At 40.3% G+C, this 21,170-nt stretch overlaps 1 protein-coding gene across 7 annotated transcripts in view; it reads right to left on the reverse strand.

Moving 5' to 3' along the window:
- Positions 1 to 1,210: 1,210 nt before the first annotated feature.
- SRPK2 (SRSF protein kinase 2) overlaps positions 1,211 to 21,170 on the reverse strand; it is a 239,223-nt gene continuing 219,263 nt past the window's right edge. For 3 of the 7 annotated variants that reach the window (XM_040343508.1, XM_040343507.1, XM_040343514.1), the window contains 3 exons: positions 15,570 to 15,662; positions 15,082 to 15,174; positions 1,211 to 3,252 (listed from right to left, as the gene is read on the reverse strand). In XM_040343508.1, coding sequence (XP_040199442.1) covers positions 3,068 to 3,252; positions 15,082 to 15,174; positions 15,570 to 15,662 — 371 coding nt within the window. In that variant the 3' untranslated portion in view covers positions 1,211 to 3,067. The remainder of the gene's footprint in view (positions 3,253 to 15,081; positions 15,175 to 15,569; positions 15,663 to 21,170) is intronic. The other 4 variants (XM_040343512.1, XM_040343510.1, XM_040343511.1 and 1 more) reach the window with 2 other exon arrangements.

Raw genomic sequence — 21,170 nt, forward strand, 5'->3', positions numbered from 1 at the left:
AGATGGTGTAACTTCTGCCAAAATTTAAAACAGCTTACCATCTTGCAAAGTCATGAAAATTGAAATGTTAGGCTGCCAGTTAAATAGGGTTTGTCAGATAAAAATAAAGAAACTAGCACAAGGTGCCAGATTAACACCAATAACTGAGTGGTATCTGAAAGTGTGCGCTAATTTTGATCAATGTTCTTTTTCATATCTCACTATTTTTATTCTATGCTTCAAAATATATGTAACTTATGAAATATGCTTAACAAAACTTCTCTTTAATGCCTGTTTAGATAATTTCAAATAGGACTAAGCAGTGACCTTGACATTTAGGAAATTGTAGGTTTTTCTCCAATTTTCATCTCCATATAGTGGATGATTTTTTTTATATACAAGTAATGATGGTCATCAGCGACTTCTAGTGGGATTGTGATCCGACGATAACTGACACTGGGTGGGGACTGACTTACATGGACATCAGTGACACCAATAAAGTGATAATACCATACACTGGTACTGTACTGATGACCCTGCCTGGGAAGGTGATATAAGTGTGTGCCCAACAAGTGTTAATGTGTGTAAGGCGTGGTGCTTTTTACTAAAAAAAAAACTGTTCATTTCTTCTACCGGCTTTACAGAGAGAAGAAAAGGGGCACTGGGCTGTGATTGGACACAGCCGATCAGGTCCCAACCAATGATTCATGACAGGGACCCGTTTCTGACAAAATCCAGTTGTGTCCAATCACAGCGAGAGTCCGTGGGCAGGGGGACGCACACCCTTAACCTGGAAATGGGCAGCAACGTACAGGTATATCACTGTGCCTGTAGGAGCTGCCAATCCGCAGTACAATGTGGGCGGGCGATTCTAGAGAGGTTAAACCTGGCAAAGATTATTTGAAATATTCTACAAATGTCTTAACCTCATTTATAAATGATGTTCACCAAAAAGCACACTTCTTGCAAGATTTGGGATTCTAAGCGTCCCCAGTATCTTTCTGGAATGACTACATGGCACCTCAGCTAGGTGCGGTGGACGGAACCACAGTGTAAGGTAAATATATTTTCTAACTTTTCTAAACAGCTGCCATATACTATTTGTACATGGGGGGGGGGGGGGGGGGGGGGGATTCTGGATATAAGTGGACCTTGCATTTTATGCAAAGCCGACTTTAAGATGGGTCTTAGCAAAGAGAAATTTGAGTTAGAAAAAATTATTCAAATCACATTTTATGAAAAAAAAAACATACATTTTATTGGACAACTGCAAGCACCTCCAACCACAATTGGTTACGGTTACAACACTGGGTATTTTCACATCTAATTATTGCAAAGGCTTGTGATTAAACCGCAATGGATAAATCAAAAAACAAAGTGGCACCATAATTTGTAAAACCAGAAAAAAATTTACATTCAATCCACAGACTTTAAAAAAAAAAAGTAAAGAAAAAAAAAAAGTTAAATAGATCTCTGCATACATTCTAAAATCTGCATCACCTCTAACATCATTTAATTCTATTTGCCATTGTAAAGGGAGCAAAACAAACTAAATGTTTAAAAAGGAAAACAAATTACTAAGTAGTTAGTTTATCGAAAATACATGTAACCAGTGCATTTCTTTTAAAAAAATAATGCTGAATTATATGTACACCTAAGCAGTTGTGAAATGGGCTATTTAACGGTCAGAATATTACAACGAGTAAAGAGCTACTATGCCCACTGCACTACAGATCGAAGCATAATGTTGGTTTTAAAATCTTTATTAAGTTATTTTGCATATGTGCAAAAATATAATAAAATGTTACCTTGGACATTACACACAATATATCCCCAGTGGCAATTTCCATAGCTAATGCAACATACAACATTAATAGACCCTTATGAGAATACTACCTATTGTAAGAAATCAGCCTAATAAAAGGCCAAATTTTCTGACATTGAATAAATATTTGCTTCTTGGGATAACAACGAAAATAGTCTGTTGTACTCAGCTGATGTTAAATAGGACAGAACACTTCATATTTGTCTAAAGACAGAAAGGTATTGAAAAAGTGATGCTCCAGTGTTCGGGCTTTTCTTTCCTGGAACTATCTTTTTACGATAACTCCTGTGCTTTATCTCAGATGGGGCAAGTTCATTCGGCATACAATGCGACTGGTCTCTTGCGAGTGTGCAGAATTCAATGTGTTTTGCAAAGAGGAGGTAGCTGAAAGTATGCAGAGATGAGCTTGGCCTCACCTAAACATATGAAATGTTGCAGCAATTTGAATTATGAATGTTGTCATGTGCATACACCAGTTTAGACTATAAAGAGTTCAAATTCCCCTAAAGTGCCATTTTGGGGAAATTGCTTTAAAAAAAGAAGAAGAGCAGCTTTAGTTACCGAAACCAAGAAAATGACCACGCATCTCCGGAAAACCCAGCTGTAATTCACTACATGCAGAAAGTTCACTAAAAATGAAGTGGAGGAGATCAATCTGCATTGGATTTGCAATCCCCTTTACTGGTAAGTAACCTTCTCAGTGCTAGGTGGGCAACAGACATATTGCAGCCTAGTCCAGCACTGCAAGGTTGTCAATGAAAAGAAACATTTACAAAGTGAATGTACATACACTATAGTACAAGAATGAGAATCCCTCAGTTAAAGTAAAAATGTTACAGTACCCATGCATTAGGCCTGTTAAGTCATTTCAAAAGCTTGAATTTACCCAACATCTGCTAAAACTTATCTTCATAAATAGTTACAAAATCTGGCAGACACATGGAAAAATTGACTTCTTGTTCAAAAATTGGACATCTGAATGCCACGTAACATGAAAAACAAGACCAGATTAGGCTTTTTTTTTCTTTTGTTTTTTCTCATTTTTCTCCCACGTCCCGGGCCCCAGAAAAAGTGGGTCGGTAAAGCTTAGAGCTGAAGACACAGAGGCTAATCTTTCCATTGACCACAGCGCACACCAAGCAAAGGAAAACAAAACAAGGTACTCCTAAAAGAAAAGTTGGAAAGCTAAAGCCAAATCACTCAGAATCCTGTTACAGATATTGACAGTCGCTGTTTAAGTCCAAAGTATTTGAGGGAACATTCCTACGAATTTAACCAGGGATGTCGCAGGCACTCACTAGCAGATGCACGTTTCTCAGGAACCATTTCTAACATGGGAGTGAGAAAATCTGTAAATTGAGCAGCATCTTCATGTGGCCAGCCATACTTCTCCACCAGAACATCAAACAGACTCCAAGGTTTTAGTTTAGTGATGTGCCGAAGTTCCCCTACATGAAGAGAGCAAAAGTATTATTTCAGGTAGTTATATAGCGCTGTCCATTTACCCAGCGCTTTACATCTACATTGTACATTCACACCGGTCCCTACCCTCAAGGAGCTTACAATCTAAGCTCCCTAATTCGCATTCATACCTACATATACTGTACTGTACTAGTGCCAATTTATACAGGATCCAATTAACCTACAAGCATGTCCTTCGAGTGTGGGAGGAAACCCACACAGGCACTGGGAGAACATGCAAACTCCAGGCAGGGAGTGTGGTGGTTGGTATACGAACCAGCATTTCTTAGTATTTGTAAATTAGGAAAACAAGAAGCTTTAAAGGGGTTGTAAAGGTACAATTTGTTTTCCCTAAATAGCTTCCTTTACCTTAGTGCAGTCCTCCTTCACTAACCTCATCCTTCGAATTTGCTTTTAAATGTCCTTATTTCTTCGGAGAAATCCTCACTTTCTATTCTTCTGTCTGGACAGAAGATGACGGTCTAGTGATCGAAACGCGTCGGGACCACATGCTGACCCTACTGCTTGATTGTTTTTACTGCTTACCATTTTCAACTGAAATGTGAGTGTGTACATTTTACTATTTACTGCCAAGTAAAATATTTTATACAGATTTACACTATGTGCACCCCCGTTTCTCTTTTTTACTCCTGACACTTTGAGCCTCTGGATCTCATGTAATTGAAAAGTGCCCATTGTCATCATTGGCTGGTTCTGCCTGTTATTCCATCGGTTGGTTCCATATTGCCTATGCAATAGAATTTCATCCATCTGTCCATCATTCAAGTTGCTTTGGAATCAGGATATCGTTATCCCCTAAGCCTGTCTGACCTAATAAGTATATGCTTACTTGGGTCCAATCCCTCCGGTAAGCCTCCCATTTATATATTGGTGGTGGATCTACTAGCAAATTTTCATCATTACTATCAACACTAAGTCACTCTTAGTTGGATTATTTTTTATTTGATTTTGAGTTTTTACAGACTTTACTTTTTATATAACAACAATATATGGACTTTTTGAGCACTTTTGGTGTTATCATCACATGTTTATAAGACTTACTCATGTAGTCTTTCTTATTTCACATATATAATTAGCGCTACACTTTTGTTTTTTGTATAGTTTGTCTGCAGAATTGATTTAATTTTGTGGTGTTGGCTGTCATTTTTATATATATATATTTTTATTTTAGGTAGCGCGGTGATTGTATACACTATTGTGTATATTATTTTTGTATTCTTCTGTCTGTAACTCCACACAGCCACATGCAAGGCTTTCTCCCTGGTGTGGAGTGTCATGCTCGCCCCCTCCCTTGGACAACAGGAGAGTCAGGACACTCACTACGTTGCAGATAGAGAAAGGAGCTGTGTGTTAGTGGGCATCCTGACTCTCCTCTAGTCCAAGGGAGGGGGCGAGCACGAAACTCCACACCAGGGAGAAACCCTTGCATTACTGCGTGTAGTTACAGACAGAAGAACAGGCAGTGAGTATTTCTCAGAAGAAATAAGGACATTTAAAAGCAAAATCGAAGGATATAGTAAGTGAATGAGGACTGCACTAAGGTAAAGGAAGCTAGTTAGGGAAACAAATTGTACCTTTACAACCCCTAAACATAATGCAATTGTTTTGTTCATCTGATACATTTTAATATGGACATAATATGAAAAGGGATTAGATATGGTAGGGGAAACATTTGAAATGGTGTACACATCAGAAGCTGTCTTTATGCCTACTAGTAGGTCACTGTACTGATGCAGCTAACCCTCCCACAACAATGAACCACTGTATTCAAGGCAAATACACAGTAGTAAAGGAGGCGATCATCTAGTTGATACTTGTAATGTAGATGCAGGTCCGGGGTAATGTGCACTGTTTTAATGAATGAAGTACCAAACAAGCACAATTTAGCAAGCTCTACACATGGAACCTTGAGGTCATGGCCGGTCCCTACCCTCAAGGAGCTTAAAATCTAAGCTCCTTGATGGCCTCTACTGCACCCATTCTTTGAAAACCTTCTATGCTTACATTTATTGGCAACAATGCTCCTTGTATAGTTTCCTAGTGCAGTCCTCATCTACAGTGGGGAAAAATTATTATTTGATCCCCTGCAGATTTTGTAAGTTTGCACACTTACAAAGAAATGAGGTGTATTTTAATTGACAGACAGAAGATCAACCAAAATCTCAGGGAAAAACCCCCTACATAAAACAAATGCTATAAATTAAGTTGCAGTTCAGTGAGTAAAATAATATTTGATCCCCAAGCAAAACACGACCTAGTACTTGGTGGAGAAACCCGTGTTGGCAAGCATGGAGGTAAGACGTTTCTTGTAGTTGGTGACCAGGTTTGCACATCTTTACAGATCTTCTCTAAATCCTTAAGGTTTCTTGACTGTTTTAAGGCAACTCGAAGTTTCATCTCCCTCCATACATTTTCTATAGGATTAAGGTCTGGAGACTGGCTGGGCCACTCCATGACCTTAATGTGCTTCTTCTTGAGCCACTCCTTTGTTGCATTGGCGGTATTGTTTTGGGCCATTGTCATGCTGAAAGACCCAGCTGCAGTGTTCTGGCTGGGGAAAGAAGGTTCTCATCCAAGATTGAAAAATACATGGCCCTGTCCAGCCCCAAAGCATCATGTATCCACCTCCGTGCTTGACTGTACTGATGGTGTTTTTAGAGTAATAGTCAGCATTTTTTTCCTCCAAACACCGCAAGTTGAGTGAAGTCCAAAGAGCTTAATTTTGGTCTCATCTGACCACAGCACTTTCTACCAATCCTTCTCTGAATCATTTAGATGTTCATTGGCATTACTGTACTTGTGCATTCTTGAGGAGGGGGACTCCCTGTGTTTGGAGGAAGAAAAATGCTGACGTTGACCTTAAGAACACCATTCCTACAGTCAAGCACGGAAGTGGAAACATGATGCTTTGGGACGGTTTATCTGCCAACAGTACAGACCGACTTTGCCCCATCCCATGGGCCTTTCAATGTGGCAATGTATTGTAAAATCTTGGATGAGAACCTTCTCTTATGCAGAACACTGCAGATGGGTCTTTCAGCATAACAATGATCAAAAACATACCACCAAGGCAACAAAGGAGTGGCTCAAGAAGAAGCACATAAAAGGTCTTGGAGTGGCCTAGCAAGTCTAAAGACCTTAATCCTATAGAAAATATAGAGTTGCCAAGCTACGTTTCGAGATGCCAAGCGACAGCCAAGAAACCTTAAGGATTTAGAGAAGATCTGTAAAGAAGAGTGGACCAAAATCCCTCCCGACATGTGTGCAAACCTGGTAACCAACTACAAGAAATGTCTTGCACCTCTGTGCTTGCCAACAAGGGATTCCCCACCAAGTACTAAGCCATGTTTTGCTTGGGGATCAAATACTTATTTTACTCACTGAACCCCAACTTAAAGGGGTTGTAAACCTTCCTGTTTTTTCACCTTAATGCATCCCAAGGTGAAAAAACATCCGATACTTACTGGCCCCCCAGCCCCCCGGTTTACTTACCTGAGCCCTCAAAAGTCCCATGCCGAGAACGCGCTGGCTTCTCAGCCGAGACTTCTCGGCTCTTCATTGGATAGATTGATGTCAGCGCAGCTGCTGTCAATCAAATCCAATGATGTGGGCGCCGGGGGAAGAGTCCGGCATTCGTGTCTATGGACGCAAAGGCTGGACTCGAGAGCGCGCCCGCAAGGTAAACTTCTTGGAAAAGCACTTCCCAGAGGGGGTTATTTGATGCAGGGAGGAGCCAAAACAGCCGCCGAGGGACCCCAGAAGACGAGGTTCGGGGGCCACTCTGAAAAACGAGCTGCACAGCGGAGGCAAGTATAACATGTTTGTTATTTAAAAAAAAATATTTTCGAAACTTTAGTATCACTTTAATTTAAAACATATGTATTATGCATTTTTTTCTAGATTTTTGGTTGATCTTTTGTCTTTCATTTAAAATACACCTATAACAATTATAGACCCTTCAATTCTTTGTAAATGGGTACATTTACAAAATCTGCAGGGGATTAAATAATTAATTTGGCAGTCAATTCTTGCAGGTCATTTTTTGTCACACTGTAAAATTTCACTTTCTACATGCAAATACCTGAATAGTAGACATTTCCTCTGGCACAATTGTTCAATGATATTTACACACGTAAAAACATTCTTAATGCTCCATTTCTTACAGTACCGCAGATGGGTTACATAAAAGGTACCTTCAGGTGAGTGGACACTAGCAAAAAATTAAATAAAAAAACTGCAGGGACACCACTGTGTAATGGATTTTACTCTCAGCCTCAATTTTGTAGCAAGCATTGGGAGATCATAAGAACAGTGGGGAGGAACCCGTGTCCTGCACTGTGCTCCAAGAAATAGATTTTTACTGGCAAGTGCAAAAATCCTTTTTTCTTAGTTGTATAGGACATAAGATTTGTAGAGTCTGCCGGGCATTTGATTTTGTCGGAGTACCAAATCCTGATGGGCCAGTTTGTGTGGTGAGAATCTCCAGAATACCTCCCATCACTATTCTGCAGAACAGTCGAGGGAAAAGTTGGAGAGTTGGAAAAGCGTAGATATTAGCAACTGAATTCTTCTGCCACGTACACACGATCGGTCTGATGGACCGTTTTCATCAGACTAACCGATCGTGTGTGGGCCCCATCGGATTTTTATCAATCGGTTAAAAAACTAGGAACTGGTTTTAAAATTATCTGATGGTTAACTAACCGATAGAAAAAAAACAATCGTCTGTGGGCACGTCCATCGGTTAAAAATCCACGCATGCTCAGAATCAAGTCGACGCATGCTTGGAAGCATTGAACTTCACTTTTCTCAGCATGTCGTTGTGTTTTAAGTCACCGTGTTGGACACTATCGTTTTTTTAACTGATGGTGTATAGGCATGACTGATGAAAGCCAGCTTCATCAGATATCTGATGAAAAAATCCATCAGACCGTTTTCATTGGATGAACCGATCGTGTGTACAGGGCATTACAGCATGTCCACTGGGGTTCCTGGACTTGGCATTAAACCTGCCCAGTTTGTTATTGAATCTGGATAGAAATAGATCCATAGCCCCTAGGCATTTTCTACCTGCAGAAAACATTTGAAACGCCTCCAAATTCGGTTTGCCAATTTTCCATGCCTGGGAAGTGAACATCAGACAAGACTAGAATGTGTAGTTCTGCCTAAGAGAGGATCAAGTCTGCTTCCTATGGACACTAGCAAAAAAAATGAAGGTAGCATACAATTGAAAGTTTTTTTAGGGGATAACCCTGCAGCTTTTTTTGCCAGTGTCCAATCACCTGAAGGTAGCTGCATATGGTTAAAGACTAAAAATCTTGTGTACTGTTCTGTTCAACTAAAACAGATTATAGCATACTGTCATTTAGGCTAAATAACAGAACAAGGTAAATCGGACTAAAAAGATTACATTTTTTTCTAGCCTCTTTGCACTTTGCAGGCGTGTCCCAACAGCAGCATAGAATTTTTAAAAGGATAGCATGAAGTGTTGTGGGCAGGACGCAGACCAACAATGGAACAATGTAGCATAAACACTTGCACTCTGGATCTCAAATATAAATACTGCACAGAAGAATATCAACCAGTAGGATTCAGCTGGTCTACAGGTGTGGGTCAGTAAATTAAAGTGAAACACTTTTCCTTATATATTAATATGAGATCATCGACCTTCATAGGAAATGCTTTAAAGCAGGAGTTCACCCGAATTTTTTTTTTTAACATTAGATTGAGGCTCATTTTGTGAAGGGGAATCGGGTGTTTTTTTTCAAATCGAAGCTGTACTTACCGTTTTAGATCTTCTCCGCCGCTTCCGGGTATGGGCTGAGGGACTGGGCGTTCCTATTTGATTGACAGGCTTCCGACGGTCGCACCCATCGCATCACGAGTAGCCGAAAGAAGCCGAACGTCGGTGCAGCTCTATACGGCGCCTGCGCACCGACGTTCGGCTACTTTCGGAAAATCGTATGTGACCGTCGGAAGCCTGTCAATCAAATAGGAACGCCCAGTCCCGCAGCCCATACCCGGAAGCGGCGGAGAAGATCGCTCTCTAAAACGGTAAGTACTGCTTCGATTTAAAAAAAAACAACCAATTCTGCTTCCCAAAATGAGCCTCAATCTAATGTTAAAAATTGAGTTTTTGGGTGAACCTCCAATTTAACTCTAGATTATGAACTCCATCCTAGATGAAAAAAAAAAAAAAAAAAAAAAAACAGGATATTTGTCGCTGCAAAAGTCTGAGTGACTGAGCAAATCAGGATGAATCTACATCACACTAACCTTATGTATTGATATAGTAGGCACCATCCAATGTCAGCAGATTGCAGATGAAAACTTTAAAGTGGTTGTAAACCTCAAACATGAATTTTGAACAAAGCACATCCTTCTATACTGTACGAAAACCAAACCTTCCAAGTGGGATTTTTTGGGGCATGACACGTATATAAAATTACTCCATTTAAAGCAGGACCTTCAGTAATTTTTTTCAACTTTCCATCTATCAAATCTTCTGCCCTTGTTGTTTTAAAGCGGAGGTCCGGTAAAAAAAATAAAAAAATAAAAGTCAGCAGCTACTAACACTGTAGCTGCTGACTTTTAATAAGGACACTTACCTGTCCTAGTCGCCAGCGATGTCGGCCCCACCAAGGCCGATCCTCGATCCTGGCAGCTCCAGGCAACGCCATCCACAGTAAGGGAAAAAGGCAGTGAAGCCGCCCGTTTCCTACTGCGCTTTGTGAATGGGCCGGCTGCTTTCTGGGATACACACAGTTCCTAGAATGCAGCGCGACCCATTCACAAGAAGAAACAGAGTGTAGGAGGAGGAAAAGGATCCACCGCAAATTCGGGACTTCCGCATAGCAACAGCTATTTCGTGTAAGTAAAAAAAAAATCTTTTTTTTTAGATTTGTGGAGTAAAAAAAAAATTTCAGGGTGGAACTCCACTTTAACTTTGGATAATAAAACATTTTTTTTCTGCCAGCAAACAGCCCACTTTTTCTTTCTTGTTTGGTCATTACATGCACAGTTCTCTCTCTCGTGAGAGTTTGCCAGGAAGGGAGGGGGGATGAGCCATAAGAGGGCAAATGAGAGCTGCAGAGGGTGTGCCTCTATGTGTCTATAAATCCAGGAAGCGAACAGGCAGCAGCTTCAGCTGGCCACAGTTAAAATGGCTGCAGCCAGACTTGGTGGAGGGAGATTTCTGCAGCATATTTTTCAAGTACAGAATCACAATATATATATAAAATAATATGCAAAAGGGTTGGAGGGAAGCTTCAGAATGGCAAAGATGTTTTTTATTACACATTATGTGAGCAGACTGCAGTTCCTCTTTAACCATCAAGCCTTGCTGTGCTCCAGACTGCCCACATAAATGACCAGGAAATGACAGACATCTTGTGCACACATTCTGGAGATTAAAAAGAGTAATCCTTCCCCCCTCCAGCCATTCCTGGGATTTTCCAATTACAGTTTAAATTATAGGCTCATTTGGACAGTCTCATTATTGAACACAATATAAAGTGGTAATTTAATTTAAAGGTCTGATGTGGAATCTTGGTAGGTTCCCCAATGATGGGAGATTAAGGGGTCAGGCACCTCCTCTTCCTTCAGTTCTTGGTGGATCTCTGCTAATGGACAACGGCAAACCTTCCTTCTTGATTTCAAAACGATGATGTGGTCTCTCATACACCCCCAAGGATAAATATATCTGATAACTACTAAACCCTTAAGAAGATGACAAAAATGAATATTTTTAAACGTGTTGGGTACTTACATGCTATATGACTGCAATGGTTCTCCTTTTAAAGCATTTTTATCTTTTTAACATGTAGAGTACAGTTTGTTATTCATTTATTACGTGTTTGCATGCCTCTAAAAAGCCCACTTAGAGGGTTTGGTTTTGAACATTGGTAGGGATGAGGGGATGAGGGGATGAGGGCATCTCCCCCCCAAGAACATATCCTTAATGATTATCTTTCTATACTGTGTATTAGTCTCTATTCAAAGCATGGCATGTGATTTCTCTCTGCTGACTCATTCCTCAAATATCCGAGTTACTTCTGACAGCTTTTTCTAACTCCAAGAGATAATTGGTGAGGAGGGAGGAGAGCACCAGCATACTGCCCATTATTGACAGCCACAGCTTTGCATGTTCCCCTTGTGTGAGGAGGGTGCGTGTCCCCCCCCCCCCCCCCCAATCAGGACTTAGCGCCATCTTCACTGAGCTCTGCAGTGTAAGACCTCAGATCCCTGTCCCCTGCTTTCCAGAGCTGAGACATACTGTGTAAGATGTGTGTTTAGGAACGCTGTAGAGAAGAAAGGGCTGTAAATAAACAGGTACAACTTGTGTCAGAGTATTTGTTTCATCTCTGTGTACCACCTGATGCTAGTCACTTCTCTAGCTGATTATAAGGGCCAGTTCACACCAGACGCAGTTCCGTGTGCTTTTTTTCTGCACAAAATACATGCACAGTGTTTTCCATAGTTGGCCCTAGTTCACACCATGCAGTCAGTTTCCCGTCTGTTTCTGCACCAGAAACTGACTCCATGGTGTGAACTAGAGCCATTGGTATACATAGAAAACACTGCGCATGCATTTTTAGCGCAGAACAAAATGCACACGAAACTGTACGGAACTGTGTCTGGCGTGAACTGGCCCTAAGGGCTTTCAACCACTTTAAGATATCTCCATTTTGCAATTTGCAAGTCTTCTGAAAATACTAGTTGTTTAGCGGTCTCTGGCTTTATTGCTATTGGAATCACCATCTTGAAAAAAAAAAACACAGTGCTCATGACATTGGAGGCAAGTCAGGGCTCCTTCTCTGCATAATTTTGAAAAACAAAATAGTTAGTTACTCAAGGACTTCTGGGGCACAAAAGATGCCAATTTTAGCTGGGCTTTGCACAACCCCACACTACCTGCAAACTCCCCTGCAACACTGATTTCTCCCACATGCAGATGTTAAACTATTGATGTAGGTTCCACCCAATGCATTTTGTGTGAAGGCAAATATTCAGGGGATTTGCCTATTCCAACATCACGCTTGAACATCCTTGCACACTGTGTGAACGTCACAGGCTTGTATATTTACTTTGCTGCTAACTGCCTACACCTCTAAGCACTGACTTAAAAAATGTACAGTATTGAATTACTCTAAACTTGTTAAATTAATCAATCTACCCCATTCAGCACTATACACTCTACCTCCAACGAGTGCTTGCAGTGCCATGTAACCAAAGCTTCATTGGTCGATGTCTGGAGATTACTCCATACAACCAAACATGACTACACATGCTATTCCCCGCAACTTTTCTAGAATAGACTGCTTTCTAATAGCAGATTACTTTTTCATTTTTCTTCTTTAGGACCCATTTTTTCTCTCTCTGATGACTCCCCATCACATCTTTCCTAACCACGATTGCTCATATTTAGACCCTCCACTCACAAGTTCCCTACTTATCTCTTAGTTTAAGAGGAAGCTTATCAACAATGCTCCCATTTACAAGCTATTGTTCCATTATAAACGGCATTTATTGGAAAACTTGCTTGACTTGAAAAAATAATGCCAGGAAGCAGCAATTCTTAAATGCTTTTGTAACTTCCTTTACAAAACAAAGACTACTTTATACTAGCAATACATTTTATAGGTGGGGGAAAAAAATCATCCCCGTCCTTGCTAAATTGACTAGACCTCACAGTTGAAAACATTCTTAGGTTAACAGACCTGAGACTACAAACCAGCACCTACATGTACTAACTGTATATTCTCAACATTTGAGCATCTCTGCATAGCTCAGTCCTCACATTTCCCTTTACAGCAGCAGTTAATTGATCAAGCTAGGATTACACAAACCTACCCCAGACCAAAGGCGAACAACTTAAACTTCCCAATCATTACAATGGGGGTCCAACAGGCTATTGAACCTTTACCCATAGAAGTGTCTCTAATTACAAACCTTTATAACTATTCTTACCCATAATGTTCCATACCATGAATTAAATGAAGCTCACACAGCCCTTATCCTGAAACTAGGGAAAACCCTAAACATGTCCAATCTTATTGTCCTATACTCGCTAGTTTATAACTGGGCTAAATCATGGCAGATCACATCCAAACTTACACCCCATGCTATTTACTCCCCTCCAACTGGGCTTCCTTCGTAACAAGCACACTTATCTGGGTACACAAGCTGAGATCATGGCCATGGAACCATCTTCTCACCACCCTACACAGATGTAATAATCCCCACACAAGGCTAATAATATTCATGTCTCCTCTTCCCTACAATGTCCCAAAGCAAGGCTGCCCCCTTTTTCCCAATCCTCTTCAACCTTACAATGGACCCCCTTATACAACTCCTAGAATTCCAAATACCATTAAAATTACAGCTTTTGCAGAAACCTATTTTATACAGCCAATCCTGAATACTTCTATCCCTAGGATACTTCGAATTTCTGGTTATTCCGTTAATGTGCACAAACCAAAGGCACTTTATCCAACCAAATGTACCAAGGCTCCTTTGAGAAATCTTTCTCCTTTTATCTGGTGTAAAGACAAAATATCTTATCTTGGTGCATCAATTCCTAAAAACCCCCATAATTTTAACAGAATCAATAAATGCTCTCTATTACACTCACTAAAAACAACTCTCACTATGTCATTGATGAACACAGTCAGTTAAATTAAAATGGTAGCTTCCCCAAAACTTTTTTTTACCATGCAGGTATCTCCAGTGTGGACACTTTCAGTCTAAACATCCGCTCACCGTCATCTCTCTTGTGGCAAAAAAGACCATTTTGCATAAATCTATTACCCCGAGCCCCTTCTATTTGATTTATAGAAAAGTTAACTTCCATATTTCACAGGGAATGGGTGGTAGGTCTCTCTACATAAAAAATTGAGGTTCAAACATGGAGGTGACAACTGGAAAACCTTTATTCAAGCCTTATCTATCGACACACAACAGAATTATCGACACACAACAGAATAATGCTTCCAATACACTCATTGGTATCAGATCCGATTATTTACCAATGATCCTCTAGTTTAAGTCCCACTCCCTACTGAAACCATACTCTGTATATTACCAAGTAACTGAAGCCTTCCCCCTTCCTCCATATGCTACCAAGTGTATGACTGACCACCACCCACCTAATGTTTAATACTGCACTCCATGTCATCAGTGGGACTCTAAAATGTGCCATTATTTAACTATTAATCTATAAAAAAAAATAGTGTTTCAAAAAGGCGAGTTCCATAAAAATGCATATCTACACAGAACAAGGTTTTTAAAAAAAAACAAAAAAAAAACAGTTTTCAGGGTTATGGGCTTCCCAGCAACCGTAAGAGGGCAGGCTGTTTAGAAGTCAAAATTCGCTTCTTGGAGTTCCCGGGGAGCCAACACAGAAGTTAACAACATGGTCTGCAAACAGCAGAGGGTGTCTACCATCAACATATAAGATTAGTGTAGTGTACTGCGTCTTAGAAGAGTTTAATTTACTGCATGTAGTATATCACAGTGCATCAAAATTAAATACTATGGTTGATTTTGTTTGTGTATTTTAAAAATAGGTTCCTTGGCTTTTACTGAATGAAAAATGTGCTCACCAAATTCTACCTACAAGTATTTGATCCTTTAAGAAATAATGGCATTCTACTAAAGGTGCAATCTGCCTGGGTTACTATAAAAGGGCACAGCTGAATCAATTTTCATAAAACTTAACAAAATTAAGTAAATATATTAAATGTTACCATTGACCTACATAGAAAGAAGCAGTTTTGTGGTTCAGAAACAGTTACCTTTTTTGGTGAAAAAATCCTTGGAATATTTCCCCAACACAGCAAATTTTCGAGGGATTTTTCCCAGCAGTTCAGTGATCAATGCTATGTGATCTGTGTTTGGAGAACATTGCCAGCAAAACAGAAACATACAACTCAATCAGTACATTTTATACATTTAGAAAGAGGGCATGGTGCAGACAGAACAAATCTCCGACTCATTTCTGAAGCTTTACCATATACATGAACTTGACGGTGGTGTTGCCACAGCAACAGATTAACCAACCCAATACTATCTGTTGTCAAATATTTTAGCAGTAAAGATTAAACTTTAAAAAAAAAAAAAAAAAAGTGTTTCAAATGCACTGAGATGGGTGCATTTCCAAAGAGCCATGAAAAATGGTTGAGTGACCAAAAAATGATAATTTTGGGGTGTCTGGGAAAAAAAAAGCAGTGTGAAGATTCATTCTGTCTACATCACAATGCCTTCTGTAAGGAAGAGGTACTACCTCTGCGATTGAAGAATTCCCGAGAATATTTTCCAGACAGAGCAAAGTGTCTTGGGATATTGCCTAGAAGCTCAATGATGTGTGCTATGTGGTCTATGGAGGAGAGAAAAAGGAGTGAAGGGGTGAGAAAAAAAAAAGAACAGAATGAGATAAGAGGAGGGAAATAGAATTAATTAAAATAAAAAACTCAAAACCAATTATGGGGCAAACCCATGCAGACAAGGCCCAGCAGAACAGACTCCATTAGTAAAATTTATGACCAGCGTTTATGTTGCGGAATAAATCAACAAGCAATAAAGCATGAGAATGGACAGATTCAGACAGAGTAGAACAGCCTTGGTACGCCAGTTAGGAATAATTAGTCCTTTAATATAGTCTGTCAAAATCCAGACACAAAATCATGTGTACAAATACCAGCTCGAATATGTCATTAGTAACATGAGGTGGACCTCATGTATAAGTGTGATTTGCAAATTCAAAAGAAAATAAATGAAATACCTTTGATCTATCACAATCGCTCCATACTAGCTTTATCTTCTCATATGGTCCTGCAGACCTTTTGCACACTATATCACCTCACTTATTAAAAAGCACAAATATTTGTATTGATTTATGCCCTGGAGAGAAGCAATTGACAGATGACTTAATTTTTAATACCAAAATAATATTGGCCCATCCAAGTGATTTGCAGCTGAATAAATGCTTAGCTCAGCATAGACTAATTGAATCTAATGACTGGCAAATCACACCTACATGCGAGCTGTTTAATGGGTTCTTGTGACTACATACTACTGGAGCTCAGCCGGCAGCTTTCAAACAAATGCATGTCTTACAGAGATTTAATGTCGTCTGAGTGACATTATGAAATAAAATGAGCTTGCTGAACAATTTCCATCCACTTCACTCTTGATTATAAGAAGAAATAAACACGTTGAAGTTATATCATGAAGACTTTCAAAATATGCAGCTTCTTTTCTGTCATTCTTTCTGTAGAACTAGGAAGTTAAAATGCTTCATTCCATCACCAAGTGAATAATAAAAAAAAAAAGTAGAATTTCAGGCTAGAAACACCATAGATCATATATTGGTTTGGACCTCTTTATTTATATTTGGCTTGTTTACCACTATGGAAAAAAAAAAAAAAAAATCCAAATTTTAGGTTGACACTAGAACAGTAACAGAGGGGACATTGTCCAAAGGGCATACCAGTTCTGGTGACCATGGTGCCACTCTTGAGCTGAAAGTGTTGGGAAAATCCAACATTTTTAAATTGTCATTAGAACAAATAGAAGAGAAATCTTCCAATGGAAACACTTCATATAGACACAACTGGAATATGTCCCTAACTTTGGATAGACTTTCTCAATTCCTGTTGTGTCTACTGGACAGAAATGATCCCTGTCTACTCTATCCAAAATGAAAAAAAAAAAAAAAACACAGAAATTGATTTATAGACTATAGGCTATATGCCGTTATCATCGGGTGATAGGACACTGGTAAAAACTATAGTAGCAGGAGACAATTTGTTTGGGCTGTAGAGAGGTACAACAATGAGCGTCTGCAGGTAACAGTGAAGCATAGCAGAGGTTCCTTGCAAGTTTGAGGCTGCATTTCTAAAAATGGAGTTGTAGATTTGGTCAGAATCAATGGTGTCCACAATGATAAGAAATGCAAGCAGATACTTATCCATTTTTGCCATACCATCAGGGAGGCATGTGATTGGCCCCAAATGTATTCTGCAGCAGGACATTTATACTGAGGTCACTCCACAGGTCCAGTGACATGATCTCTCCAGCAGCCGGTTCCAATTAGGAGGCGAGATTGCAGACAGCTATGTGGTAATGTCATGGCTTACTATGGGGCATCCATTGTTGGCTGTCCCTCCTCTACACTATAGCCAGCGCTGGGAGCCGATCAAGAGGCCTGGAGCACCCTTAGCATAAGTATAGACATCTTTCCCTTCGAGCGTAGTTACAGAAAGGGGTAGGAGCAGGTTACTTAAAACAACAAACATGTTATACTTACCTGCTCTGTGCAGTGGTTTTGCATAGGACAGCCCGGATCCTCCTCTTCTGGGGTCCCTGGCTGAAGCTCCTGTTGAGTGCCCCCACAGCAAGCAGCTTGCCCCCGAGCCAAGCTGCAGCTCCATGTATCCATTCAGACACGGAGCCATGGTTCGGCGCCGTCCCTTCTCTCTCCTGATTGACAGAAGTAGTATTAAGGGGGTTGCTGCACACAGAATGCTTTTTATCTTAATGCATCAAGATAAAAAAACATTCTAGTTAGGATTTGGCTGGACTTCCACTTTAAATTCAGTTTCCGGAGGAAAGACGGCTTTAAAAGTTGTTAGGCAAGTAGAATAACCCCTCATGGTTTGACCAATCATAGGATAAAAGGGCCAACTTACTGGAGTCAGGCTAGAAAGGGGCTTTCTAGCAAATGTCCTCTTTTAGTGCATTTTTCAGTATGTGGTGGCTAAGTAGCATTAGATGCATCTATCCAGAGAATAGTACATGCTGACTCAATTAATCCACTGTAGATAGCATATAGAGAGAAGGTAGGTAAGGCAGTTCCATGAATGGTGGTGGTTCAACCACCTCTGCTTAAGGATAATCAGAGCGAGAAAGGGGCAGAGGATTTCTTGTGTCTGGTAAACCCCTCAGATTCCAGAATTGGCAAAAGCTTCCGGAAAAGAAAAGACACAGTGGCAGTAAATTCTGCCTTCAAACAGGTCGTGTGATGCATACTTTTAGGGAAGCTGGAGTCAGAGTACTGGAGTGGTGTTCACTTGTAGAATTTGAGAAGAACTTAAAAGTGGTTGTAAACCCCTACCTATACCCAGTGAAGGAACTAGCCTCAGACGATACACAGACGTGAAACAAATCTTCCTACATAAGTTGCACCTGTTTATAAGCATTCAATTATACTGCACAGCCATGTAAAACTCTGAGATAAAAGACTTTTCACAGACTCACAAAGCAGGGCATGGGAAGCTGCAGTTACACACTGTACAAGAGCTCCGAGAGCTGATTGGAGGGTATGGACACACTCCCATCACACAGCAAGAGGGCTGTGGCTGTCAGACACAGGTTGCGTGCTGGAGATTCCTCTTTCACATTTTTACCTCTTGTTGTCAGAATAATCTGTCAGTAGTGAGGTATGCTAAAAGCAGAGGAACAAGGAGGCAGAGAAAAATAAGACTTGGTGCTTTAGAGAGGGACAAACACTATGGAAATATGTGCTTTGTTCAGATTTCATGTCTGAGGTTTACAACTACTTTAAAAGTTTTCCAAGATCTCGAGGCAGACTTGCCTCTGTCTGTGCCCGCTGTTTCTGCTCCCATGTGCCTCCAATCCTCTGTTTGAAGATGAGGGTTTTCCCCTGTGTGGTAATCATGGAATAGATGTCAATCAGGAAAGTTGAGCATGTCAGGTCTAAAGGAATCAAGCCAAATCAGTCAGTCATTGACTGTGTTCAAGTGACTATGTCCAAGAGGAAATGAGCAACAGGTGGTGTGGCAAATGATCAGCTTGCATTCTTGGCAGAAAATGGCAGCTGGAAGTGCGCAGTAAGAATGCCCAAAAGCCCTTGCGTCAGCAGGCAGATAAAAACTTCTGGTAGTCTTAAAAAAAAAAAAGACCACTGAATCAAATGATCAGCTTGCATTCTTGGCAGAAAATGGTGGCTGGAAGTGCACAGTTAGGAAGCACATGAGCCCTGCGTCAACAGCCAGAAAGAAACTTCTGGTAGTCTTAGATAAAAGACCACCAAACTGGAATAGGTAAAAGTTATAACACGGTTTCCTTAAAGGCCGAAAGTAAGAGAATAAAATCAGGTAAACAAAATAGTATAAATCCCGCTACATCTGTGGCTTGTAAACTGCTTGTGTGCATGACACTGCAGCATGTGCTGGGAAATAAGAATGTACTGTACACCAGAGTCATCAAGCCATGTATAGCCAGAAACCAGCATGTCTAAGGCTATAGGGAGACCCTGTCTTACCTTGCCCAATGTTCTGGTCCTGCCCATGCTTTGCCTGTCATGGTGGGCATACCCTGAGAGGGGTATTAAGAGTCTCGGTGCCAGTATAGCACCCTGCAGCTAGGTAACTCACATTGTACCACATACCAAGTTGTGCACCAAGCACAGGATCCAGCGCCTGAAGCAAATATTACAGGTCAGCCCCACTACCACGGTGTCCGGGGTACAGTTCCCAACATGTAACGGAGGGTTATCAATACATAAACTGCTACTGAGCCTCTAAGGCAGCTAGCAGTGTCGTTTAAAAGGAGGTACAATAAGGGGCGCAGACCCAGTCAAGCTTTTTCCAGTGTGAAATTATCTGAAGGTAGCGGCATATAACATGTGGTCTATGAATCAAACTTGATGTCGACTCTCCAACTTAAATTGCTAGGATGAGCAAATTTATGGAAATCGATAAAAGAAAAATTCTCGGGAGCATTTATGTACCAAAATCAACAAATCTGATTAGAGTACTGAAGAAATAAAGACGATCTTACTGGGTGTTTAGGGCAAGCAGTACTTCTCTCAGGCACCTTCATCAAGCAAGCCCAGTTGCATGGCATTGCTTAGTGCTCTACTTAGATAACATGGGCATTCTCTGCCTCTATGCCCTATCACTAGATGTATGTGACAAAACTTCCAATAAAGTATACATTTAGAGACAACCCTTCTGATTTTGTGAGGTTCGATGAAAGGATGCATGGCACAACATATGTAGCTGGATATTCACCGAACCTTAGTTTGACAAAGTCATTTAAACTCTTTTGTCATCAGACAAGAATAGACTAACACTAGTTAGCACTGGTTTTTAGAAAAATGGCAGCAACAACCCACAATTATGTTTTCCAACCAAATATGGTGATGGCTGACAAAAAGAACAACGTGACAAAAAGAACAACGTGAAAAGAAGCTACATTTATTCTTTACATAGGCACTGAACCCTAACTGTTCAAAATATTACTGCACATTGATAATCAGCAGTAACTAAAATGTACCAATTCATGTAGGGTTTCCTACAATGCACAGGAAAATCTGGTAAAAGATCCCATATTTAAAAGTTTATAAACCAGTTTAGCAGATATAAGAAACTCTGTGCTTCCCTTTGACATGCTGATAAAAATAAGGCTAAGGAATACATTAACAATCGCAACTGAATGTACATGAAAAAAATAAACATGGGAGTGTAAACACTTGAAACCCTTCCAATTGGTGGCCATTTAGACAAGGACACAGAATTCTCCTGCTGAGGTGCCTTCTAAGGGTCTTCTGCATGGAAGCATGGGCAAAAAGGACTGTCCCACTGCAACTATTCGGGCTCAAGTTAAACCCAGAATCTAAAATTATGAATTTGATCAGTGTTTCTAGGGTAACAACTGATGCCATCATACACCCGGCCACCTTTTACATAGAAGCCTTCCTTCTCCGTTAGAAAAGCTTTAACATTTCAAGCATTCAGTGAATGGTGAAAATGTAAGATACACTATGCAGTACTGGTGCAGGTAATTCAGGATGCAAAAAGTTGCCTGTATATTCTTAAGTATTACTCTGAAAGGATAGAGAACCTTTGGGTGCAATAAT

Source organism: Rana temporaria, chromosome 3 (assembly GCF_905171775.1).
Source record: "Rana temporaria chromosome 3, aRanTem1.1, whole genome shotgun sequence".
NCBI lineage: Eukaryota > Metazoa > Chordata > Amphibia > Anura > Ranidae > Rana > Rana temporaria.